General features: G+C 34.3%; 3 protein-coding genes, 1 long non-coding RNA gene and 1 pseudogene across 14 annotated transcripts; 3 read left to right on the top strand and 2 right to left on the bottom strand.

The window, feature by feature from the left end:
* The first annotated feature begins 422 nt into the window (after positions 1-422).
* On the top strand, positions 423-5,438 carry LOC104745470 (putative sulfate transporter 4.2). Of its 11 annotated transcripts, none has more exons than XR_015582520.1 (17): positions 423-857; positions 955-1,003; positions 1,106-1,307; positions 1,411-1,579; positions 1,799-1,864; positions 1,954-2,061; positions 2,166-2,273; positions 2,486-2,551; positions 2,675-2,735; positions 2,893-3,020; positions 3,139-3,180; positions 3,292-3,412; positions 3,560-3,611; positions 3,724-3,862; positions 3,957-4,045; positions 4,131-4,192; positions 4,277-4,630. XR_015582520.1 is itself a non-coding variant. In XM_087489047.1 (17 exons), exons 1-17 carry the CDS (start codon positions 483-485, stop codon positions 4,523-4,525), a joined length of 2,082 nt encoding a protein of 693 aa, XP_087345173.1. In that variant the 5' UTR covers positions 423-482; the 3' UTR covers positions 4,526-5,438. The 11 variants fall into 11 exon arrangements, 5 of the variants coding, with proteins under 5 accessions (XP_087345173.1, XP_087345172.1, XP_019092032.1 ...); XR_015582519.1 differs by having other exon boundaries at positions 4,116-4,192; XM_087489047.1 differs by having other exon boundaries at positions 3,292-3,408; positions 4,277-5,438.
* Positions 4,596-5,397, bottom strand: LOC104745469 (uncharacterized). The gene has a single exon (XM_010466718.3). It carries the CDS (start codon positions 5,395-5,397, stop codon positions 4,789-4,791), a length of 609 nt encoding a protein of 202 aa, XP_010465020.1. The 3' UTR covers positions 4,596-4,788.
* A 1,875-nt stretch (positions 5,439-7,313) lies between the features above and the next one.
* LOC147926290 (transcription repressor OFP14 pseudogene) lies at positions 7,314-7,691 on the bottom strand (annotated as a pseudogene).
* A 1,903-nt stretch (positions 7,692-9,594) lies between these two features.
* Positions 9,595-10,959, top strand: LOC104745468 (basic endochitinase B). Its single transcript, XM_019237265.2, has 2 exons — positions 9,595-10,169; positions 10,343-10,959. Exons 1-2 carry the CDS (start codon positions 9,728-9,730, stop codon positions 10,888-10,890), a joined length of 990 nt encoding a protein of 329 aa, XP_019092810.2. The 5' UTR covers positions 9,595-9,727; the 3' UTR covers positions 10,891-10,959.
* Positions 10,960-15,844: 4,885 nt separating this feature from the next.
* On the top strand, positions 15,845-16,481 carry LOC147926289 (uncharacterized). Its single transcript, XR_015583008.1, has 2 exons — positions 15,845-16,120; positions 16,292-16,481. It is a non-coding gene; the product is annotated as an uncharacterized LOC147926289 (long non-coding RNA).
* Positions 16,482-21,235: the final 4,754 nt, after the last annotated feature.

The following is a 21,235-nucleotide window of genomic DNA, read 5'->3' as shown; positions in this document are numbered from 1 at the left end:
CATACTCTTGGTATTAAGCTCATCTTTGCGTTCACAACTAAATATTCACTTTAATGTAGAGGTAAGATGGAAAATGAGTTTGTTTGGGTAAAAAATGGTAACAAGATGGTTTTCATATTGTTTCATTTAAAGTACGTGGAATAAACCAATGTTAGCAATATCGACCAGCATACGTCTGCAGACTGCAAATATGAGTCCAGTGAACCACCTGGTTTAATGAGAATATGAGATCATCTAATTATGAAACTGAAGGATTTTTCGAATTGAAGAGAATATTTAGGGATGGTTCTGATTTAGATAACCATATGTTGAAAACTTCACATGTGGAGTCAAAGTTTTATACTAAAAATAGTAAACATACTGATTTACTAAGACACGCAATCATATAATTAAGCATTCATTTCAGTTAAGATTAATAATGAACGTAGCCGCCTTTTCGTCCATATCCATCACAAACTGGAACTACGCTTCTCTGTTTCTTCATGCTACAATCAGTGATAGATACGTACTCCCTCTTCTTCACGTTGATCTCATTCTTCTCTATCCTTCCACCTATTCCGATGTCCGTCGCCGTCAAGAATCTCTCCGCCGCTTCATCCTCTTCATCTCCGGCGATTCCGGTTAAAGTCATCCCTCTCCAGCATCCCGATTCCACCTCTTCTGATCCTCGCTGTCACTCAGTTCCCTTCAATAATTTCTTCTCCCGATGGACGGCGAAGATTAAGCGTATGACGTTAGTCGACTGGATTGATACGATTTTTCCTTGCTTCCTTTGGATTCGGACTTACCGTTGGCAACAATACTTTAAGCTTGATCTTATGGCTGGTATCACCGTCGGTATCATGCTTGTTCCTCAGGTAATTTTCTGTTTCTTTGTTCTCTATTGATTCATATACTTACTCTTTTTTTTTTGGTTTTGTTGGTTCTATTGATTTCTTTGATGGATTTGAGCAGGCAATGTCGTATGCAAGGTTAGCTGGGCTTCAACCAATATACGGTTTATGTGAGTTCATTGTGATACAAACCCTTTTTATGAATTCATCATTGTTATACTAAAGTTACTCCCACCTTTTTGCTTTTAGTTATTAATCTTGTTTTGATGCAGACTCCTCATTTGTGCCGGTATTTGTGTATGCTGTGTTCGGTTCATCCCGTCAGCTAGCAGTTGGACCTGTAGCATTAGTTTCCCTTCTAGTCTCTAATGCCTTGAGTGGTATTGCTGATCCATCTGAAGAGTTATACACTGAGCTTGCCATTTTGTTGGCTCTTCTCGTTGGAATATTTGAATGCATCATGGGGCTCTTGAGGTAATTTTATAGTCTTTTTATAACTTACTTGTGCAAGTAAGTCGTGTGTTTATTGTAGTGTGTTAGAACAAGCAAGTCGTTCGTTTGTTTTTTCCAACTCCAGGCTTGGATGGCTTATTCGTTTCATAAGCCACTCAGTCATATCTGGATTTACAACTGCTTCAGCTGTTGTGATTGGGTTATCCCAACTGAAATACTTCCTGGGATATAGCGTTTCTCGGAGCAGCAAGATTGTGCCTTTAATTGAGAGTATAATTGCTGGAGCTGATCAGGTGAAACTTTGTCTCAGCTGATATTTAGATACTCTGTTACTTTTTTTCTTAATGTCTTTAAATTGGTATGTATCAGTCTGATCTACACTTTTATTTTCGTTTTTCGTCTTTCTCAAAATTACTAGAGATATGGTCTGCAGATTCATTTTGGGGTTGCAATTCTTTGTGGTTCAACATACTTCTACTTGCATAACTTTATCTATCTTTTCTGTTTTGCAGTTTAAGTGGCCACCTTTCTTGTTGGGATCCACCATTCTGGTGATCCTTTTAGTAATGAAGCATGTGGTATGAGCATTTTTTCTTCACTGTGTTAGCAAGATAGTTCGTGCTTTCCCTTACTTTTATTATGCTAAGGCATTGTGTTCAAACTGCAGGGAAAAGCAAAGAAAGAACTTCAGTTTGTACGAGCAGCAGGACCACTCACAGGGCTTGCTCTTGGTACAACCATTGCAAAAGTGTTCCATCCACCTTCCATCTCGCTGGTCCGATTGCTAAAGAATCAACTGTTCTTATACTTTTCCTCATTGAAGGAAGCTTCATATATTGTTGTGTTTGCAGTAATTGCAAAGTTTATAGGATTTCTCAGGTGGGAGATATACCTCAGGGCCTTCCAGAGTTTTCATTCCCAAAAAGTTTTGATCATGCAAAATTATTGCTTCCAACAGCGGCTCTCATTACTGGTGTTGCCATCTTGGTGAGACATCATCGTCACTAACTTCTTCCTTGTGGACTTATGCGAAGTGCAGCTGAGCCTAAATCATGAAATTTGTCAATGGATGGATATGGCTTAAGACATGGAGTAATCTGACTTCTTGAGAAACATGAGAGCGAGTTTCTTGATTAGGTTTAGCTGCAGTTTGCGCATGTTTTGTGTTTCCTGATGTGCTAGTTTGATTTTTTATCCAGGAATCTGTAGGCATTGCGAAAGCACTAGCTGCGAAAAATAGATACGAGTTGGATTCAAATTCAGAGGTATTAACCCTATAGAATAACGAAAGTTAAGTACTAGCCCATTTGATTCCTTTAAAATTGTTGTTGTACTTGGTTCTTTTAATCTCAACATTTCATCTAACTATTTCTCCCGTGACTTAACAGTTGTTTGGTCTTGGTGTTGCAAATATATTTGGGTCATTATTTTCTGCGTATCCGACTACAGGTATGTTTATCTTAACTCTTGAGATGAGCAAAGCCATAACCAGTAAATGTAATGTGTGTTCTTTTTCTATTAATAACTTCAAAATATAAGTGATGATATCAACTTCTCAGACTAAATTTGATGAATCTGCTAATGCTTTCCTATATGTATCATATAGGATCCTTTTCTAGGTCAGCGGTGAATAGCGAAAGTGAAGCTAAGACTGGCCTATCAGGCCTTATAACAGGAACCATCATTGGATGTTCTCTATTGTTCTTGACCCCAATGTTTAAATATATACCACAGGTAAGTCTAGGATCTAATTTTCTTCTACTTCACATGAAATTTCTTAAAATCTGAAACTCTGGAAAACACTGAAACTGAAATATGGCTTCTAACTCCTTCCTGTTTCTCAAATTTTTAGTGTGCTTTAGCAGCAATAGTGATATCTGCAGTAAGTGGCTTGGTAAGTTCAAATCAACCCACCAGAAAGAATCTAGCATGTGTACCGCTGCCGTTGGTTACTGAGCAATAAATATTCACATTTACTCTTTCTGGATGGTTTACCATATATTAGGTGGACTATGAAGGGGCAATCTTTCTGTGGCGTGTGGACAAGAGAGATTTTACTCTCTGGACCATCACTAGCACCACCACTTTGTTCTTTGGAATAGAGATAGGGGTCCTCATTGGTGTGAGTATGTTCAGATTCACTTAACTTTATATCTTCAGCCGATCATGTCTCTTTGTTATATGAAGGAGCGATGGTTGAAAAGTACGATAAACTATATGAACTGTGCAACGCTCTCTAAGAACTCACAGAGTTGCAATGCTTGGAATTTCAGGTTGGTTTTTCACTTGCATTTGTTATCCACGAGTCTGCAAACCCCCATATCGGTAAATTAAGTTTATGTGCAATTACCTCTCTGTCTAAATTTCAGTGTTTTGTTTCTTAGAATGGCTTTAAACTCATCTTCTTGATTACACTTCATTACATATGATTTGGCAGCTGTCTTGGGGCGTCTTCAAGGGACCACTATATACAGAAACATAAAGCAGTATCCGGAGGCATACACTTACAACGGGATTGTGATTGTTCGAATCGATGCTCCCATATATTTTGCAAACATAAGCTACATCAAGGACAGGTGAAACTGACATTTAGTTCCTGAAACGCCTTGTGTTATGATCCACATTTTTGTGAGTTAAAGACAACAACAACACCGTGTATCAAAATTGCAGGCTACGAGAATATGAAGTAGCTATCGACAAACGCACAAACAAGGGGCCAGATTTGGAGAGGATATACTTTGTTATCCTGGAATTGTCTCGTAAGTCCAACGTTTTTTGAATCAGGTTCCTTACGTGGTTAATCGATAATGGTTTTGGGATGTAACGCAGCTGTCACATACATAGACTCAAGCGCCGTGGAAGCTATTAAAAAATTGTACGAGGAGTATAAAACAAGAGACATTCAGGTTCGAACCTGAAACCATCATCATTCTTGTTCCTTATTTGGAAACAAAAAAAAAAACCTTGACGATATTTGTCAATGGAGCCAGCTTGCGATATCGAACCCGAACAAAGAGGTTCTATTGATTCTGGCAAGATCAGGCATTGTGGAACTTATTGGCAGAGAATGGTTCTACGTGAGAGTACATGATGCAGTCCAAGTTTGTCTTCATTACGTCGAGACACCACCCACAAATGTTGAAGAAGAAAGCAGCAATAATACAAGCTTATGGAGAAGGAGTAGCGCTAAAAACTCATCATCACCCGACACAAACCTTTTGAAGGAACCATTGGTGTAAAGAGAGAACTAAGACATTCAATACTCATTGTTTCTTAAGCATATATATGTATAGAAAACAACAATGGAAATTGGAAGCCATAAGATTCATTCATTGATGTTAAAATCTGAAGCCATAAGATAAGATTCATTGATGTTAAAACGAAGCCATAAGCGATAAGATGATTAGAAATTAACCTAATCTCGAATCGAAACTCCTATTACGAAAAAAAAAAGCTATAATTACGGGCAAAAGTAGACTTGGAAATGCATCAGCCGCCTTAATTAGGGTTTGGGTTTGGGTTGAGCATCTTTGTCGTTGGGAAGAAGAAGATCCTCCTCCTGCTGATTCCCAGAATCATGAGCTAGTTTCAATTTGGCCTCGTCGTCTAATTGGAGAACCATACGGTCCCTCAGCCTCGACAACCTATCATACGAGGCTTGTAACTCCTCCGCATTCATCGAATGGATTCGCTTCATACCTTCCTCCCACCAAAACCCTTTAGACGAGCCATCCTCTTCCTCCACCGCATCATCCTCTTCCTCCTCCGCATCATCCTCATCCTCGTCTTCTTCATTTTTCGCTGGATCAGAATCCGCGAGGAAAGTTTTAACAACGCCGTCGACAGAGGGATAGCCGAAGGAACACATAGATCCATCCGAAGAAGATGGAGGAGTGAAGAAAATGGCGATTTTGGTGGAGGGATCTTCGGAGACGAGTTTTGCTGCTTCACGGAAGAGATCGTCACGTAGTTCTTCGAAATTGACGGATCCTGCTGTTTCTTCTTTGTTGTTGTTGTCGACCTTGTCCATCTCCGTCGTCTTCTCGACCTTCTCCTCTACCTTCGCCGTCTCCGTCGTCTTCTGTCTCTTGGCATCTCTATCTCCTCCCATTGTTTGTTGTACCGTTTCGAATATTCGATTTCTAACACTCTATTTTCTTTTTGTTTGCTTTCATACTGTTTATATATAAAGATGATCATGACACACTAACCGACTTCAAAGCGGAACAACACATCCAAATCGTTCGATGCTCCCTCCATTCATCCACGTGGACGGTTGAGATGATTTTTGTGACTGAAGTCGGTTAGATTAAATTAAAATGGTAATATAAATCCAAAAAAAATAAACATGAGATAATCTACGTTTTGATCAGATGTTAAAAAAAAAAAAAAAAATCTTATTATATCTGTCCAAAAAAAAAAAATCTTATTATATCAAAGATAGGATTGGTGTAACGGTAGTAGTAGTATTTAATTACTAAAATTATTAACTTTTCCCTTACCATATCAAAGATACTAATTTTTTTTCTCAAAACCAAATTCGAACCGGACTGGAAGTCCAAGTGCAACATGTAACAAGGCCAGGGTATACACAATATTAGAAAAATTAGTTCATTGTATAAAAAGGTAATATTATTAGTCAAATCCCTTTCCACCATTTCGACTTGTTACGGGAGTAAGAGAAGTAATTGACGTAAATTGTTTTGGTTGGATAATTAACAAAGGTTTCTAGTTAGAATTGTGGTCAGCAAATAAAAAATACCTAGTCATAGTTATATTACAACTAGGTAAACAAAATAAAGCATTCACTATCAGTGGGTGTTTCAAGTTGTATTTGCATGTGCATGTATAATACAAGATGTCGAGATTGTTTTTTTTTTTTTTTTTTTTTTTAACTTATAGAATAAATCTTCAGACCTTTGGAGGGGTCTGAGACTAATCTCTTTGGGGAAGGGCATCTCACGGGTAGGATCTTCCGGTTATGCAAATGGGCCATAAGCAATGGGCCCATATCCATGTGACCAAAGGGATAAAGCTAAGCAATTTTGCGCTTGAGGAGAATCGATCTCTTGCCTAGACCAACATGACGACTCTTCCACCAAGGCTAGAACCACTAGCCCACCACCTCATGGTTTAGATGTGGAGATTGTTGCTTCCAATAAATTGTTTGTTACTTGAAGGGTGTGTCATCTTTGATATAATTTGTGGGATGCTATCATTGTAGTACTATTATCATGTGACCAAGAAGATGCAACTGCCTAAATTTGGTAAGTTCTTCACTTGTTTCTACGAATAAAAGTCAAGTTAGTGCCTATCAGAGCTTGTTTATCGGGGGGTTCATAAGAGAGTTTTTAGTGTTTTGTTGGAAAAAAATTAATCAGAAAAAAAGAAAAAATGCAAGGGAGCCTCTTATATAGAAACCCCAATTCTGTTCTAAGAGACGAAACGTGTCAACCTGCTGTTGGCCAGGAAAAATAATAGAGAAGGGGAAAAAAATTTGGCTTGCAATTAATTTTAGATTTTATTTGTTTCGTCTCTCTCCCTCTTTCTCTCGCTATCGAAGACTCGAAACGACAAAGGCGAGAATTTGGAGTCGAAGGTTCTGGAGGAAGAGGAGATGCGTAACGGAGGCGAAGGAATGACTCGGCTGTGTCCCATCGTGATGCTTGAATCGTCTCCGTGACATGAAGCAGGCGATTTGAATTCGGAGTCCACTCAATCGGAAGAGATTGAGTCAATTGGAATCAGAGGGTAAGTTTCTCAATACAATAGATTGTAATCCCGATTAGTGTTTTATGATTAGGGTTCTTTGATTTCGGATCCCAATTTATGGTTATTTTAAGTGATGCCTTTGATCGATGATCACGATCTCCTTGGAAGAGACAGTTTTTGATATTCTTGTGATCGCCTTATATTATTAGCAAATGATGTTCTCTCTTTGGTGTTGTTGTTGATGGTTCTGTTCTGATATGGGTGTGTGTTAATGTTATGATCTCGTTTTGATTCTGTCTTTCATGTGTGTTGATGTTATCTGATTGATTTATCATCAGTGTCTTGTGGGGACTTCCTTTTCTCCTTGTTTTTTGTCAACCGGTGGTCTTCATGGTTAACCTCCTGGTCGTCTCGGATGCAGAGGGATTTGAAGTTCTCCTCAAGAAAACGATCAATGTCGGACAAGGTGGCGGCGTGAGCGGAGTCCTGGTAAACGGGTTTGTCTTTGTTGAACCTGGTCTTGCTGTTGCGTCGTCTGTGCTTGAAGGAGAAGGAGAGCTTCTTGGGATGCTTACTAAGCACCCAATTCTTAGAGGATGAGAAAGAATGGGAAGACGAGAGTTGCAGCTTCTCTGTCTCTCGTTTGATCTTTGACAGGTAACCATGCAGCGATTTCTGCAACGGGTTTGGCATATCTATCCTCGGATTGGTTTGCTCTACAAACAACTACGCATGATGAAAACAATCTCTCAGATTCTATTCTCTTTTTCTTTGGTGATTGATATACGCAGGAAGGGAGGAATGGTAGCGGGGTTAATTAGTCAAAATCTGAAACTGTTGTTCAACGCTTTTACGTTGTTGGTAATCTCATTAATTAATAGCAAGTTATTTTCTTCATTCTTTGTGGTGCATATGTCTACTCTAATGATATGCGCAGGAAGGGAGGAATGATCAATGCAACGTCTCCCTCGTCTCCAGCCTAATTAGTGTCTTCTCTTAATACTTTACTCTAATGATCTCTTTTAAACTCTTTGCTTGTAAAGAAGAGGAAACATGTAGTTGTTGGTTTTATTGGGCTTATTCTGTTATCAAGTTTGCATATTCTCATTTGTATAAGTTAGAGAAAACAAAAAATGAGAGTAGTAAAAAAAAACATAAATGGCCGCCCATATATCTCTCCACCAAAATTTACTTATTTCTTTCTTCACAACAATAGTCAAGAAATCTCAAATATTGCTAAACCATTGTCAATTCGTGGTTTTCTATAAACATTGTTAATGTTGCTGTAATGTTTTCTCACCATTTTGTGTAATATATGTGCTCTATATTAGTTGCCTATGATTCTCATTTACAAATCTTTAACAAAACAGATGAAGAACCTCTGTTTTCAAAGTTTTTCAGAAACAAAAAATATAATTCTAGTTTTGTATCTTTGAAAATTAATTAAAATGCAATATTTTTAAATTTTATAAAATCTTAAATGTTTACATATTTATACCATTTCTGTTCTATTTAAAATTTAAAAAAACAATATTTTAAAAAATAAGAGACCCAAAATAAGAACCTACCAATAAAAGAGAAAATTTTATCTAAGAGATCATGGATTCTTATATTCCAAACAGTACACAATTAATTCATAAAAAAATTAAGAACTCCCCTTATATGAACCTCCCAATAAACTTGCTCTCACTATCATATATATTGTTTTACCTGAAAGTGACTGCAACGCGCAGCCCACAGTGATGGAGATTAAAGACTCCGTCAACGTGTAATGTGTAGTTTTACTATAAAATTAAGAAGGTTTCGTCGATGTTTTGGACTTTTCATAGTTTGTAAAAATAGACACGTACGTTGGATAAAACATTAAAATAGGAAGAGAGAGAGAGAGAGAAAGTCTTCACGAGTAGTTGGAAATTTTCAATGCCATGAATTAATATTTGAGTCATTATAACATTAACGCTATACGCTACCTTATAATTCGTTCTCGAAATCTTGATTTCCTTTTAAAAAAAAGTTGATCATGACCCAGCCGCCTCGTATCTATAATTGAAGTTAAATTTTGTTTTGTCAACATTCAAAGAATCATAGTTAAAGATTTGGACACGTCTATTTCCATGTCTCCCACGTTATACATATTCTTGACTATTTTTGCAACTCCTGTGACCTGTCATAGAAAAAGTCAAGCATTGTGTATACAGTACATCAAAATAAGAGGTAGAGAATATGATTGATTAGTGCACACCGTTTAATTCCGCAACTCGAGCAACGTATTTTCAGACGACCACCAAAACTTCCACGGCCTTATGTCCATTCATCACGTAAAGATATATTTACAAAAGTGTTTTATTTTGAGTTCTCACCGCTTACATAAAGAATTAAAACTCAAAAAATAATAGTGTACTTTGTGATGCTTATATGGTCTTCTAAAACTAGTGTTCTTCTACCAAATTTAGCACACAGTTTCATACGTAGAAAATTATATTATTACTATTCACTAGCTTGTAGATATGGATAATTCCCAACACAAATCAACATCTAACCTAACATTGACAGAAAAGGAATATAAAATTTTAAAACAAACCTTCAAAAATACTGTTTCTTTCCCATAGCCATACTCCACAGACATATCAAACTATAAACTATCAGAAAACTTGACGTGATTTAACACACATATTAATTGAATATTGGATACTAGCTACTATATATATATCCTTGATGCGTACAAAAAAATGGAAAAAGAAAACCATTCGAGGAAAATGAAGACTAATCTTTTGCTGTTTCTCCTCTTCTCACTTCTTTTATCACTTTCATCAGCCGAGCAATGTGGTCGTCAAGCCGGAGGAGCACTCTGTCCCAACGGTCTATGCTGCAGTGAGTTCGGATGGTGCGGTAACACCGAACCATACTGTAAGCAGCCTGGCTGTCAAAGCCAGTGCACTCCCGGCGGTACTCCTCCCGGCGGCGACCTTTCTGGTATCATTTCAAGATCTCAATTCGAAGATATGCTTAAGCATAGGAACGACGCTGCTTGTCTTGCTAAAGGTTTCTACACTTACGACGCCTTTATCAACGCTGCAAAGTCCTTCCCTGGCTTCGGTACCACCGGAGACACAGCCGCAAGGAAGAAGGAGGTCGCCGCCTTCTTCGGCCAGACTTCCCACGAAACCACAGGTAAGTTTTGATTAACAATTAGATCTATCTAGAAAAGATCTACAGACTACATAATTAAACGCAAATAAACAATCAAGAAACTTACGAATATTCCTCCAAATTAATTACATTACTAAATAATGTAAAGTTGTGACTATTTATTGATGAAACGGATGGTTACATTACACGTGTAGGTGGGTGGCCAACAGCACCGGACGGACCATATTCATGGGGCTACTGTTTCAAGCAAGAACGTGATCCTTCTTCAAACTACTGTGAACCAAGTGCCGCGTGGCCATGCGCACGAGACAAACGCTACTACGGACGAGGACCGATGCAGCTGACGTGGAACTACAACTACGGTCAATGCGGAAGAGCCATAGGAGTTGACTTACTCAACAACCCTGACCTCGTAGCCAACGACGCAGTGATCGCTTTCAAAGCCGCGATTTGGTTCTGGATGACTGCTCAGCCTCCAAAACCGTCGTGCCACGCCGTTATCGCCGGCCAATGGCAGCCGTCAGATGCTGACCGTGCCGCCGGGAGATTACCAGGTTACGGGGTGATTACGAACATCATTAACGGTGGATTGGAGTGCGGACGTGGTCAAGACGGGAGAGTAGCGGATCGTATAGGGTTTTATCAGAGGTATTGTAACATATTTGGGGTTAATCCTGGAGGCAACCTTGATTGTTACAACCAAAGGTCCTTTGTTAATGGCCTCCTCGACGCTGCTATATAATAAGTAAGGAGTATTGTATTGTATCCAATACAGATAAAATATCAGACGAATAAAACTCTTTTCCACGAAGTTACCATTATTTATATGACTGCTGCAATAACTTGGTTTGTCTTTCCAATAACAGTAGTTTTGTTGCAATTTTGTTATATGTGGGCCTTTAAATGGGCTCTGGTAGATGAGATTGCATAGACAAAAAAAAGTGTGTAGATAGATATACTTCGAATACAAGTAAAGGTGTTTGACAATTTCTATGCAACTCTGCCGACACGTTTCGTAGAACGTGCCACTATCTCCAGCATCATTTTCGAGTGTAAAAGATAGGCGGTGGCTTAACCACACCGGTTGAGGCCGAATCAAACCAATCTAAAACTCAAATCGATACTTTTTTTTTTTTTTTTTTTTTTTTGTTCAAAAAAAAAAAAAAAAAATGCATCCCAGTCAAATAGTAAGTAGTAAAAAATGTGTTCACTAATTGAAGTAAAATTAAAACAGTGTACCAACTAAACCAGCACCAAACCAATTTGAACAAATTTTATCCGGTACACGGCGAATTAACTGTAGATGGATAAATTCCAAACATTTACGAATTGACATGTCGACGACTGAAACGAAAAATATCTAAAAATACAGCACCGAACCCAAATAAAGGTTGCGAATAATGAGAAGCCGTTTCTTACTCTTTTTCTTCATCGTTGTTTCTTTTATTTCTGTTGTAAGTTATTTACACATGACAAAAATGCTAATCAGTTATTCTTCTTTAGTTGTATTTCTAACTCCATCCAATTAGACATATATATGATATGTTTATGACTTTTTCATGTTCCTTGAACATTTGTGTAATATTTCTCCAATTACTATATCCAACATATTTTTGTCATGTGTAAATAACTTGCAACAAAAATAAAAGATCTTACATTTTATTTTTGAGTAAACTAACCATTGCCTATCTTGCATCTCTCCATTCATTATTCTTCTTGTATAATATGAATGAGAGAAACATCTTCTAATATGATCTCTTGGAAAATGATAATCAGTTGGAAGTTTTGTCACTGGATCTTTTTCAACCAAAAAATCTCTCAGCTTATTATCAATTTTTTCTCAATTTTCAGGATTACTAACATTCCGTGAGATTTGATATTCCTTAAAATCACCAGCTTTCTTATCTTCATTTTTATTCTCTTTCCTATTTTCATTATCATTCATATTCTCTTCACAATGATGTTCATCTCTGACTGCATGTTCACTAATATTTCTATCTTGGATATTTTCAGGTACAACATCCTCATTACTGTTGTTTTTGTTGATCTCCTCTGAAGTCTCATCAATTTTAGAAGTTTCAGTTCGTTTAATATACCTTAACATCGAATTGGCTAGAGACTTTGTAAGTGCTTCTTGTCTCTTCTTTTCTCTTATTTTTTTAGCACCACCTTTCTCACTTCTTATTATTTTAGAAGACATTTTACTGAAAAAATATATATTAATTAGCATAAACATACTTAAATGAAGAAGAATGTAACTAAGATGCACACGATACAACAATATTTATATAATTGAGGTGTCGACTGGTTCTCCCGCTACTTCCCGCAAACGCTGCGTTTGCGAGTGGTAGCGGTTGCTAGCGATTGATGCCAATCACACAAACCACTTCCAATCGCTCCCACCCGCTCCCAATCGCTCCCAACCACTGAATTCCAAAAGCTGCTTTCCGCAAGTGTTTGCGGTTGCGGGCGTTTGCGTTTGAAATTTTTTTTTTCTGAAAAAACTTGAAACAAATCAGTGATAATGATATATTTTTTATATATATCTTTTACCTAACTATTTTATTCATTAAGTATGAGAGAAAATGAACTACAGATACGATTGAGAATATTAAAAAATAAACAATTGGAAGAAAATAAGATTTCAATTAACAATAACCCGGAAAACTTGATGTAAATTTAATGGCACATCGCACATAAGTTCAAAAAAATCTAAATAAATATAATATTTCATCAGAAATTTAAGAAAATAAGATTATTTGTGAAAAATATAAAAACAAATCACGAGTGACTCTTCTCAACTCTCGCTTGATCATAACTACTGATGCAAATACTGCCCCACGGAACTTATTGAGTGTGTGAGATTTAAGAAAGAAGATCTACGATCTAAAACATATGTTTAGTCATTTATCAAATTACTTGATTAAAGTTTTGGTAAAAATTCAAATGCATAAAGTAATAATCACTATGAAATTTATTTGTTTTTTTAATAATTATTTTAGTATTTTTAATGAATTTTAATTATAAATCAAGTTTAATAAAGTTTTTGATATTTTAAAACATATATATAATTATATATCACATTTATTTATGTTCCAACCGCTATTGCACCCGCTGGTCAACCAGTCGTAAACCTCCCGCAAATGCACCAATTTTAAACCGCTAAATCAATCGTTCAAAACGCTTAATAACGCTTAAAACCGCAATCGTCTGCTTCTGCAATCTCCCGCAACCGCAACCGCAACCGCAGCGTTTGAACCAGTCAAGCCCTGAATATGGGGCTCTGGTCGCAAAACGTTAAAACTATATCATAGATAATCACAATAAAAAGAAAAAACTTACCTAATAAAATCCAAATTTATATGATGAATTCTTAAATAGGTATAGGATCTAGAGGCAAAATTGATTATTTGAGAACGAAAAGAATGGTGAATTCAAAACCAGAGAAAGAAATAGATAATATTGTACAAGAAGAGAAAGGATGTTCAGTAGAGAGGATAGAGGAAGAACATAAGATGGAAGAAGGAAGAAGAATCTATGATTGCTATTTGCTAGGGTTAATTGATTATTTCTTTTTTCTATATTCGTTTTCTAAACACTAATAATTTATAAGATACTAGGTAGAAGCATTACGCCGCATGCATAGGCCATAGCTCTCCTTCAATCTAAGGATAGCATAAGTAGGAAAAACAGCTAGTTCCCCTACAAACTAAGTTACTTTGAATCTATTATATACACTTTTAAAATATGGCAAAAGCCAATAAATCTATGGATGTCGTTAGTTAAACCATTAATGTAGCTAACTAGGATACTACATCGATATATCGACAACACCACGTCAGTAATTATTTATTTTTTTTAAAAAAAATTTTATTCTACTTATTAGAAAAGGAAACAGGATAGGGGGAGCGTTGATTTGTTCCCAATATATAGTTGGCGGCCACAAGAGAGATTTGTGCCAGTGGCGGACCTACGTACAACCAAGGTAGTTCATATGACCTGGGTAAATTTTCAAATTTCCCTTATGGTTATTAAGAAGAAAAACACATTTACCCTCATCAAAAAATTTTTTTACTTATGTTTGACCTGGTTTAAAATTCATCTTGGGTCCGCTATTGATTTGTGCAATGGTCTGGTCACCACCACATATCAAACCGACTAGCCAGAACAGCCGTCTCCGGGACCGGTAAGCGAGCTGAAGATTGGCAGCAAGCCCGACCACCATGCAGCAATATCTAACCCATTCGAAGAAACTATCGATTCGTCCCGAACAAGACAAATAAGGACGGTACAGTGTTTCACGTGTGGAATATTTTATTAAGTAAAGACACCAAACTTACATATGGTCCAACCGTCCAACTATTAAACATCGTACATATGGTCATAAATGAGACAAAATAAACATTATTTTCCAAATCGAAGGAGGTCGCTGCAGAGAGTTAGTAAAAAGACTTTAATAATTTAAAACGAGTTGGTCTCTAGTTATTTAACCAGTCAAAACAGTCGTGCAAAGTTACAGCTAGAAATCATAATAATAGGATTTCAAGCTTCCATGCGCAATGCATGGTACGACGACGATGTCGTGCAAAGACATGATTATTTTGAATAACTTCATTTTATGAATTTTATAAAACCCCATAATCTGAACAATTTAATGCTTCCATGTTCCTCATGTGCATATAACAGCTAACCTCTGTATAATATCTAATCATTCATTCAAGTGTATAATATTTTATCACACACGAGAGTAAACATAACTATAATTTTTTTATTTAATTTGAGTTTGCAATTTTTAACTGTTGACATATAAATATTATACGCTACAAATATTTTATTTTCTTGATTATATTAGTATTGCCAATTACATACAATATAACCTCTATAAATTAATATTTAGTAAATTAATAATTTCTGTAAATTAATATATTTTTCTAGTCTCAAGTTAGACTAATGTAATTTTGGACACAATTTAATAATATAATAAAATAATAATTTTTTTTGAAAATTCTTTGAACAACATACACTACAAGAAAACATGGTGAAATCCTACCAAATTTCCTACCAAAATTTTAGTAGAAAAAATTTCCTACAAAAAACTTACGATTATTCTACAAAAAGGAGTTGTCGTAGAAAATTAGTCAGAAATTTCCTACAAAATATATTCATAAGAAAGTCGTAGAAAAGTTCCTACAAAATTCCTTCGAAACGTAGAATCGTAGGAAAATTCGTAGGAAAATAGAAGCAACTAAATAGGAATTTGGTAGGAAAATTTCCTTCCAATTTCCTACGAAAACTGTACCGAAGCAATTTCGTAGGAAACTCGTAGGAAACATTTCCTTCCAAATGCCTTCAAAATTTATTTCCTACCAATTGAATGAATGTTTACCACCAATTTCCTACCAAATGTTTTATGTTTTAAACTCATTTACTTATAAATTTAAAATCTCTTACATTACTTTACATTCACAAAATAAACTTTTTAATCTATATACATGTAAATTTAAAATAATTTATTTTTAGATTTACAAAATATTGTATTAATCTATTTACTTACTTTTTCAAACATATGTTTCATTATGTTTTTCTTTTCTTTCCTTATGTTTTCCACTAAAATTTATATTATTTAAACTTTCTCACACTAATAGAAGAAATATATATTTACGTAAATGCATATATATTTGTTTCTTTTTAAATTTAGGGAACAAATAAATAATTATTAATACTACCAAAGGCCCAAAACAAAAAAAAAAGACGGTGAGATAAAAAAAATCAGAAGGACAAAGATCTCATCCCTTCGTCTTCTTGGGGAATCAAAGAAGCGTAAGAAAAAAAAAAGCTCAGATGCAAAGCCATCACAATAGAAACAGAAGCACATGCTCAGCTTCACCACTCTTCTTTTTTGTCTTCGCTGCCGTCCCTCTTCCGATCTGTTTTTTCGGTTTACTCAGCGAGATCTCTTCGCTTCAGTTATGGTGTGTTCCTCTTTCTCGAATTTGTTTTTTCATGTCATTGTTTTCTGTTTGTTCTGAGATTTGATGATGATGAGATGATTTACTAATTGTGTTTTTTCATATCTCAATTCTATCTTAGCTTTCCGTCACCTTACTCCTCTTATATTTCAGATCTAACTTTTTTTTTTCCAGATCTCGCCGCCATTAACACTTGTCCATGCTTAAAAAGTAAATCTTATGATTCAACAAAGAAAAGCAAAAAGAGAAGAAGATATTTGGTGATGGCCGGAGAGAATTATAATTGTTTTTGGTTTATTTTGTTTTAAAGAAAAAAAAATTGTAATTCTATTTAATTAATTTAATAAAACTCTTTAATTAACAATTATTGTTTTTTTTTATAAAATTTCATTTAATTTTCGAAATTAATGAATTAATTTTATCTTTTAATTAGTAGGAAAATAGTAAGAATTACTTGGTAGGGAAATAGTAGGAATTTGTTTCTTACTAACATTTTGGTAGGAAAACTGTTAGAAAGCGTCTTTCCATTTTTCTACAAAATTCTTACGAAAATGTTTTCGTAAGAAATTGGTAGGAAATTTCCTACTAAATTTCTTCCAAAACTGATTTCCTTCGGGCTATTACCTCCATTATTTTTCGTAAGAAAATGGTAAGAAACAGGTGTTTCCTTCCAATTTCCTTCAAAATCTGCTGTAGAAAATCACAATGTTTTCTTGTAGTGATAGTCCTATCAATAATATAAATTAACTAGATAAGAACCGGTCTGATGTGTGGGTTTAAAATTTTGTAAATAAAAGAAAATTTAATAAAAATATATTAAAATTTAGTGTAGATTATTTATAATTTTCTTTTTGCTATAATACAATAATTTATATCCATATACATATACATAGATCTTTTATGTATGTTACCATTAAAAGTGTATTTTTACACCTAGATATATTGTATTTTACAAATACATTATTTACCACCACATAGAAAATGTCTATATGAAACTAAGTCAACTATTATATGTCTCTTTACTTTCACTTTTGCATAGTTTCTTTAATCACTAAAATTGTTGGTTCAAAAAATTTTGAATAAAAAATAAATTACATCACAATAGTGTATGACTAACCATAGAGAGAACCTTGGTTCTGCCCTCCTCCCTTATGGAAGGAACCTTGGTTCTGCCCTCCTTCCTTATGGAAGGAACCTTGCGTCCAACCTCCTCCACCATAGAGAGAATCTCGGCTCTGCCCTCCTCCTGTGTGGAGAGAACATGTTCACGTCTTTTAGCTATCTCAAAGTGGTTTGCTCCAGCAACCAATGAAACTAAAGACCCTTTTCCAACGTCACAAAATCTTTTGATAGTAACTAATGTCAAATTTCTCAATGTATTCATGAAAGTTTCTTTGACACACCATGATGTAGCCTCTGGCTCTAAGCTCCTATGGGTCTATCAACAACAAATTATATTTTTCCAATCTATTTATGTTTGTTGTAGGCTTGTGTTTGATTAGCCTAATTTATCCAACCATTAGGTAATTTAGGTTGATGACATTCTCCTCTTTATATCCTTTTGAGATTGAACGAATAGTAACAATTATGTTTACAAAAAAGGTCTATGACCAACTAATCAAGGTTGAAAAATTAGAATAAAATTAATTTGACATAATTAATAAAATAATAGAAAATTATAAGCACGGTAATATATGAATCTCAAATAATTCAGAGATGAAAATATAAATTAAATAAAATAATCTAAAACTACTACAATAAATTTTAAAATACAGTATTAGAAAAAGAAGATGCATATATTAATCTTCTATTTTTTTTTGGATCAACATATTAATCTTACCTATTCCAAACTGAAAAAGTAGAAAGTAGGAGTATATTTTGATTTAAAAAAGGGAAAAAGACACCAAAACCCACTTTGATGGTGAGTTCTTCCACCAAAACCCACTTTCCACTCATGCTATACTTTCTCAAGTTTTTGCCTTATGTGGCCATATTCCTATTACATTTTTGCCCCTCTCCTCTTTCTCTCCTTCTTTTCTCTCTTTTTCTCTTTTTTTGTTGTTGTTAACACTTTAAATGGTTATCATAAAACAAATTGTCTATTTATTTATATAAATAAATGTTATGATTATATATTTTCTACATTTTAAGATACATATTGCTATATTTTTTATGAATTTTTAGATTATACAGTATCCATTTGTCGTTGAACATTTGTTCAATGATAAGTGGATAATCAATTGCAGTATTGTTAATAGATAGTTAATTGTGTTTATTCATATAAAATATACATACATAAATTTGGTTAGATCTTTATCTATAGCATATTATCCATAGACACCATGAGCTCCTTGCTTCATGTTTTGTGTTGGTCCAGAAACATATACACTCATAAGTGGTTAATAAACAAAATAAAAATTAACAACATTAATTTATTTAGAACATTGAATATCAATCATGTGGATTAGTAGTTATGGATACTTATCTTATAATATCTTGCTCATTCTTTACATGAGCAGAAATTTGTCCAAGATAAATTAGCCACATAGATTTCGTTTAGCTAAATGTTTTTGTACTATTTTCAGCTAGAAGTAGGTATATTAGAACTTAGAAGTGTCACTAGAAGCATACTACACAATAAACATGGTCATTATTAATCTCAAAGCCTATCCATCAAACTCTGACCACGTGGACAAGCAATCCAGATGAAATTTATTGACAAGTTTGTTGCATGTTCAAACATCACCATAGTAGTGGCACTTAGATGTCTTTTAGCCAAATATTTTTGTACTATTTTTAAGCTAGAAGTAGAGATATTAGAACTTAGAAGTGTCACTAGAAGCATACTACACAATAAACATGGTCATTATTAATCTCTAAGCCTATCCACCAAACTCTGACCACGTGGACAACCAATCCAGATGAAATTTATTGACAAGTTTGTTGCATGTTCAAACATCACCATAGTTTAGGGTTTAGACTTTAGATGGTATATAGATTCAATGTCTATGTTTTGAGTTCAAGTTGTATTGTCTAAAGTTCAAGGTGTAGGATTTAGGGGTTAAGGTTAAAAGTTTAGGGTTTAGGTATGTGGATGATGTGTCTATATTTTTAATTCATGGTTTAGGATTTAGGGTTCAAGGTGTATGGTTTAGGGTTTAGGATTTAAGATTTAGGGTATAGAGTTTACGTTTTTGGGCTTATATGGATTTAGTGTCTATGTGGTGTTATGGTTACGAGCTAAGTATATATCTAACCAAATTTTAATGGTAGAAAAGGTGGATGGACTTTAAAGTAAACCCTAAACATGGTGATGTTTTAGGGTTTAGAGTTTAGGATTTATGACTTATGTGGATTTAGGGTTTAAGATACAGCGACAACATCAAATCCATATATTCATGGTTATGTGGATACCAATAAAATTTGGGGGTTCTAGAGATTTAGGGTTTAGGATACAACGACAATATCAAATCCATGTATTCGTAGTCATGTGGATACCAATAGAATTTTTGGGTTATAGAGATTTATGGTTTATGATACAACGATAGTATCAAATCCATATATTTGTGGTCATGTAGATACCCATAGAATTTGTGGATTCTAGAGATTTAGGGTTTAGGATCAACAACAACATCAAATACATATACTCATGGTCATGTGGATACCAATAGAACTTGTGGGTACTAGTAACACATGACCATAAATGTGGGTATTAATAACACATCAAAGTTTGTTATCAAATCCATAATACATGACCATAATTATGGTACTAGCAACACATCAAATCCATATATTCATAGTTATGTGGATACCAACTGAATTTGCGGGTTCTAGAGATTTAGGGTTTATGATACAACGACAAAATCAAATCCATATATTCATGTTCATGTGGATACCAATAGAATTTTGGGGTACTGGTAACAAATCAAAGTTTTCTTAAAACTTATCCAAATAGATAACTATTTATGAATGCAATATTTTGTTAATCCATTATGCATCTAATTTAAGCTTAAAGTATGTGGACAAACAATATATTTCATATTGAAATTTTAGTTAAATAAATTTATTAATTTCTAAATTATTTAATTAATTTAGTTTGAACTTAGAAATTGTTGATTTGACTATGAACACCAATTCAATTGTATTTGATTTAGATTAGATTCATGAATTTTTTTTTGTGGAATGAAAAAATATTGAAAGGTGCAAAAAATATTTATTTACAAGTTGCTTAACTTTTTTTTTGTTTGTCAACAACTAAAGTTACTAAACTTAAAATTTAGTAATGAAAATGAAAAAAAATGTTAAAGAAAAAAAATATTAAAAAAGAAAGAGAAAAGTTAGAGAGAGAGATGAGAAGGAAATAAAAAGAAAAAGTAGAAAGAGAATGTTAGTTTAGTTAAAGGGTGTAAGATGTAATTTTACATGTAGAAAGTATAGAGAGAGTGGAAAGTGGGTTTTGGTGGTATTTGTTTGTGTCAAAGTGGGTGTGGGTGGAAATATCCCTTTAAAAAAATAAGAAAAACTTGTCTTTCCACTAAAAAAGTTTGACCAATAGAACAAAGTTGAAAGTAATATTTTTGAATAAATTATTTTGTTAGATGAATAATATGAGACGATCTATGTTTATATAGAAGAGAGTATTTACATTTTTTAGAATTAATAATTTTCTATATATTTTCCTTAATATATCCTTTTTCTATTTTATGAGATAATTTATTCCAATGAGCTCATTGTGTTTTTAAAAATTTCTTGCTTTCCACTTCCTTGTAAGACGTACTATCGTTCGATGATAAGAACGCTTTTTGTTTAGTTGATCTAGTGTTATATAATCTATGTTGTTATCTTGCATTTGTGTATTCATCTTTTTTTTATGATACATGTCCTGCAAATTAATATAAATAATAATAACACCATGAGAAATTTGTTAATCCTAAAAATCTTAGTTATTATGCATAAGAAACTTTGTTAACACTTCAAAGTCAAAGATTGCACATTATGAAATTGAGAAACGAAACAAAATTCAAAGAAACGATGACGAAAACACGTGGTAATATCTATGAATCTTTTTATATAGTTGCTTCGATTAGACAACAAATAAACTGCCTTCAATACTTGTTC

The sequence above is a fragment of the Camelina sativa genome, chromosome 15 (genome assembly GCF_030686135.1).
Source record: "Camelina sativa cultivar CO46 ecotype springtype chromosome 15, ASM3068613v1".
Taxonomy (NCBI): Eukaryota; Viridiplantae; Streptophyta; class Magnoliopsida; order Brassicales; family Brassicaceae; genus Camelina; species Camelina sativa.
The sequence above is the reverse complement of the archived record's forward strand: the minus strand, read 5'-3'. Positions and strand labels throughout refer to the sequence as shown.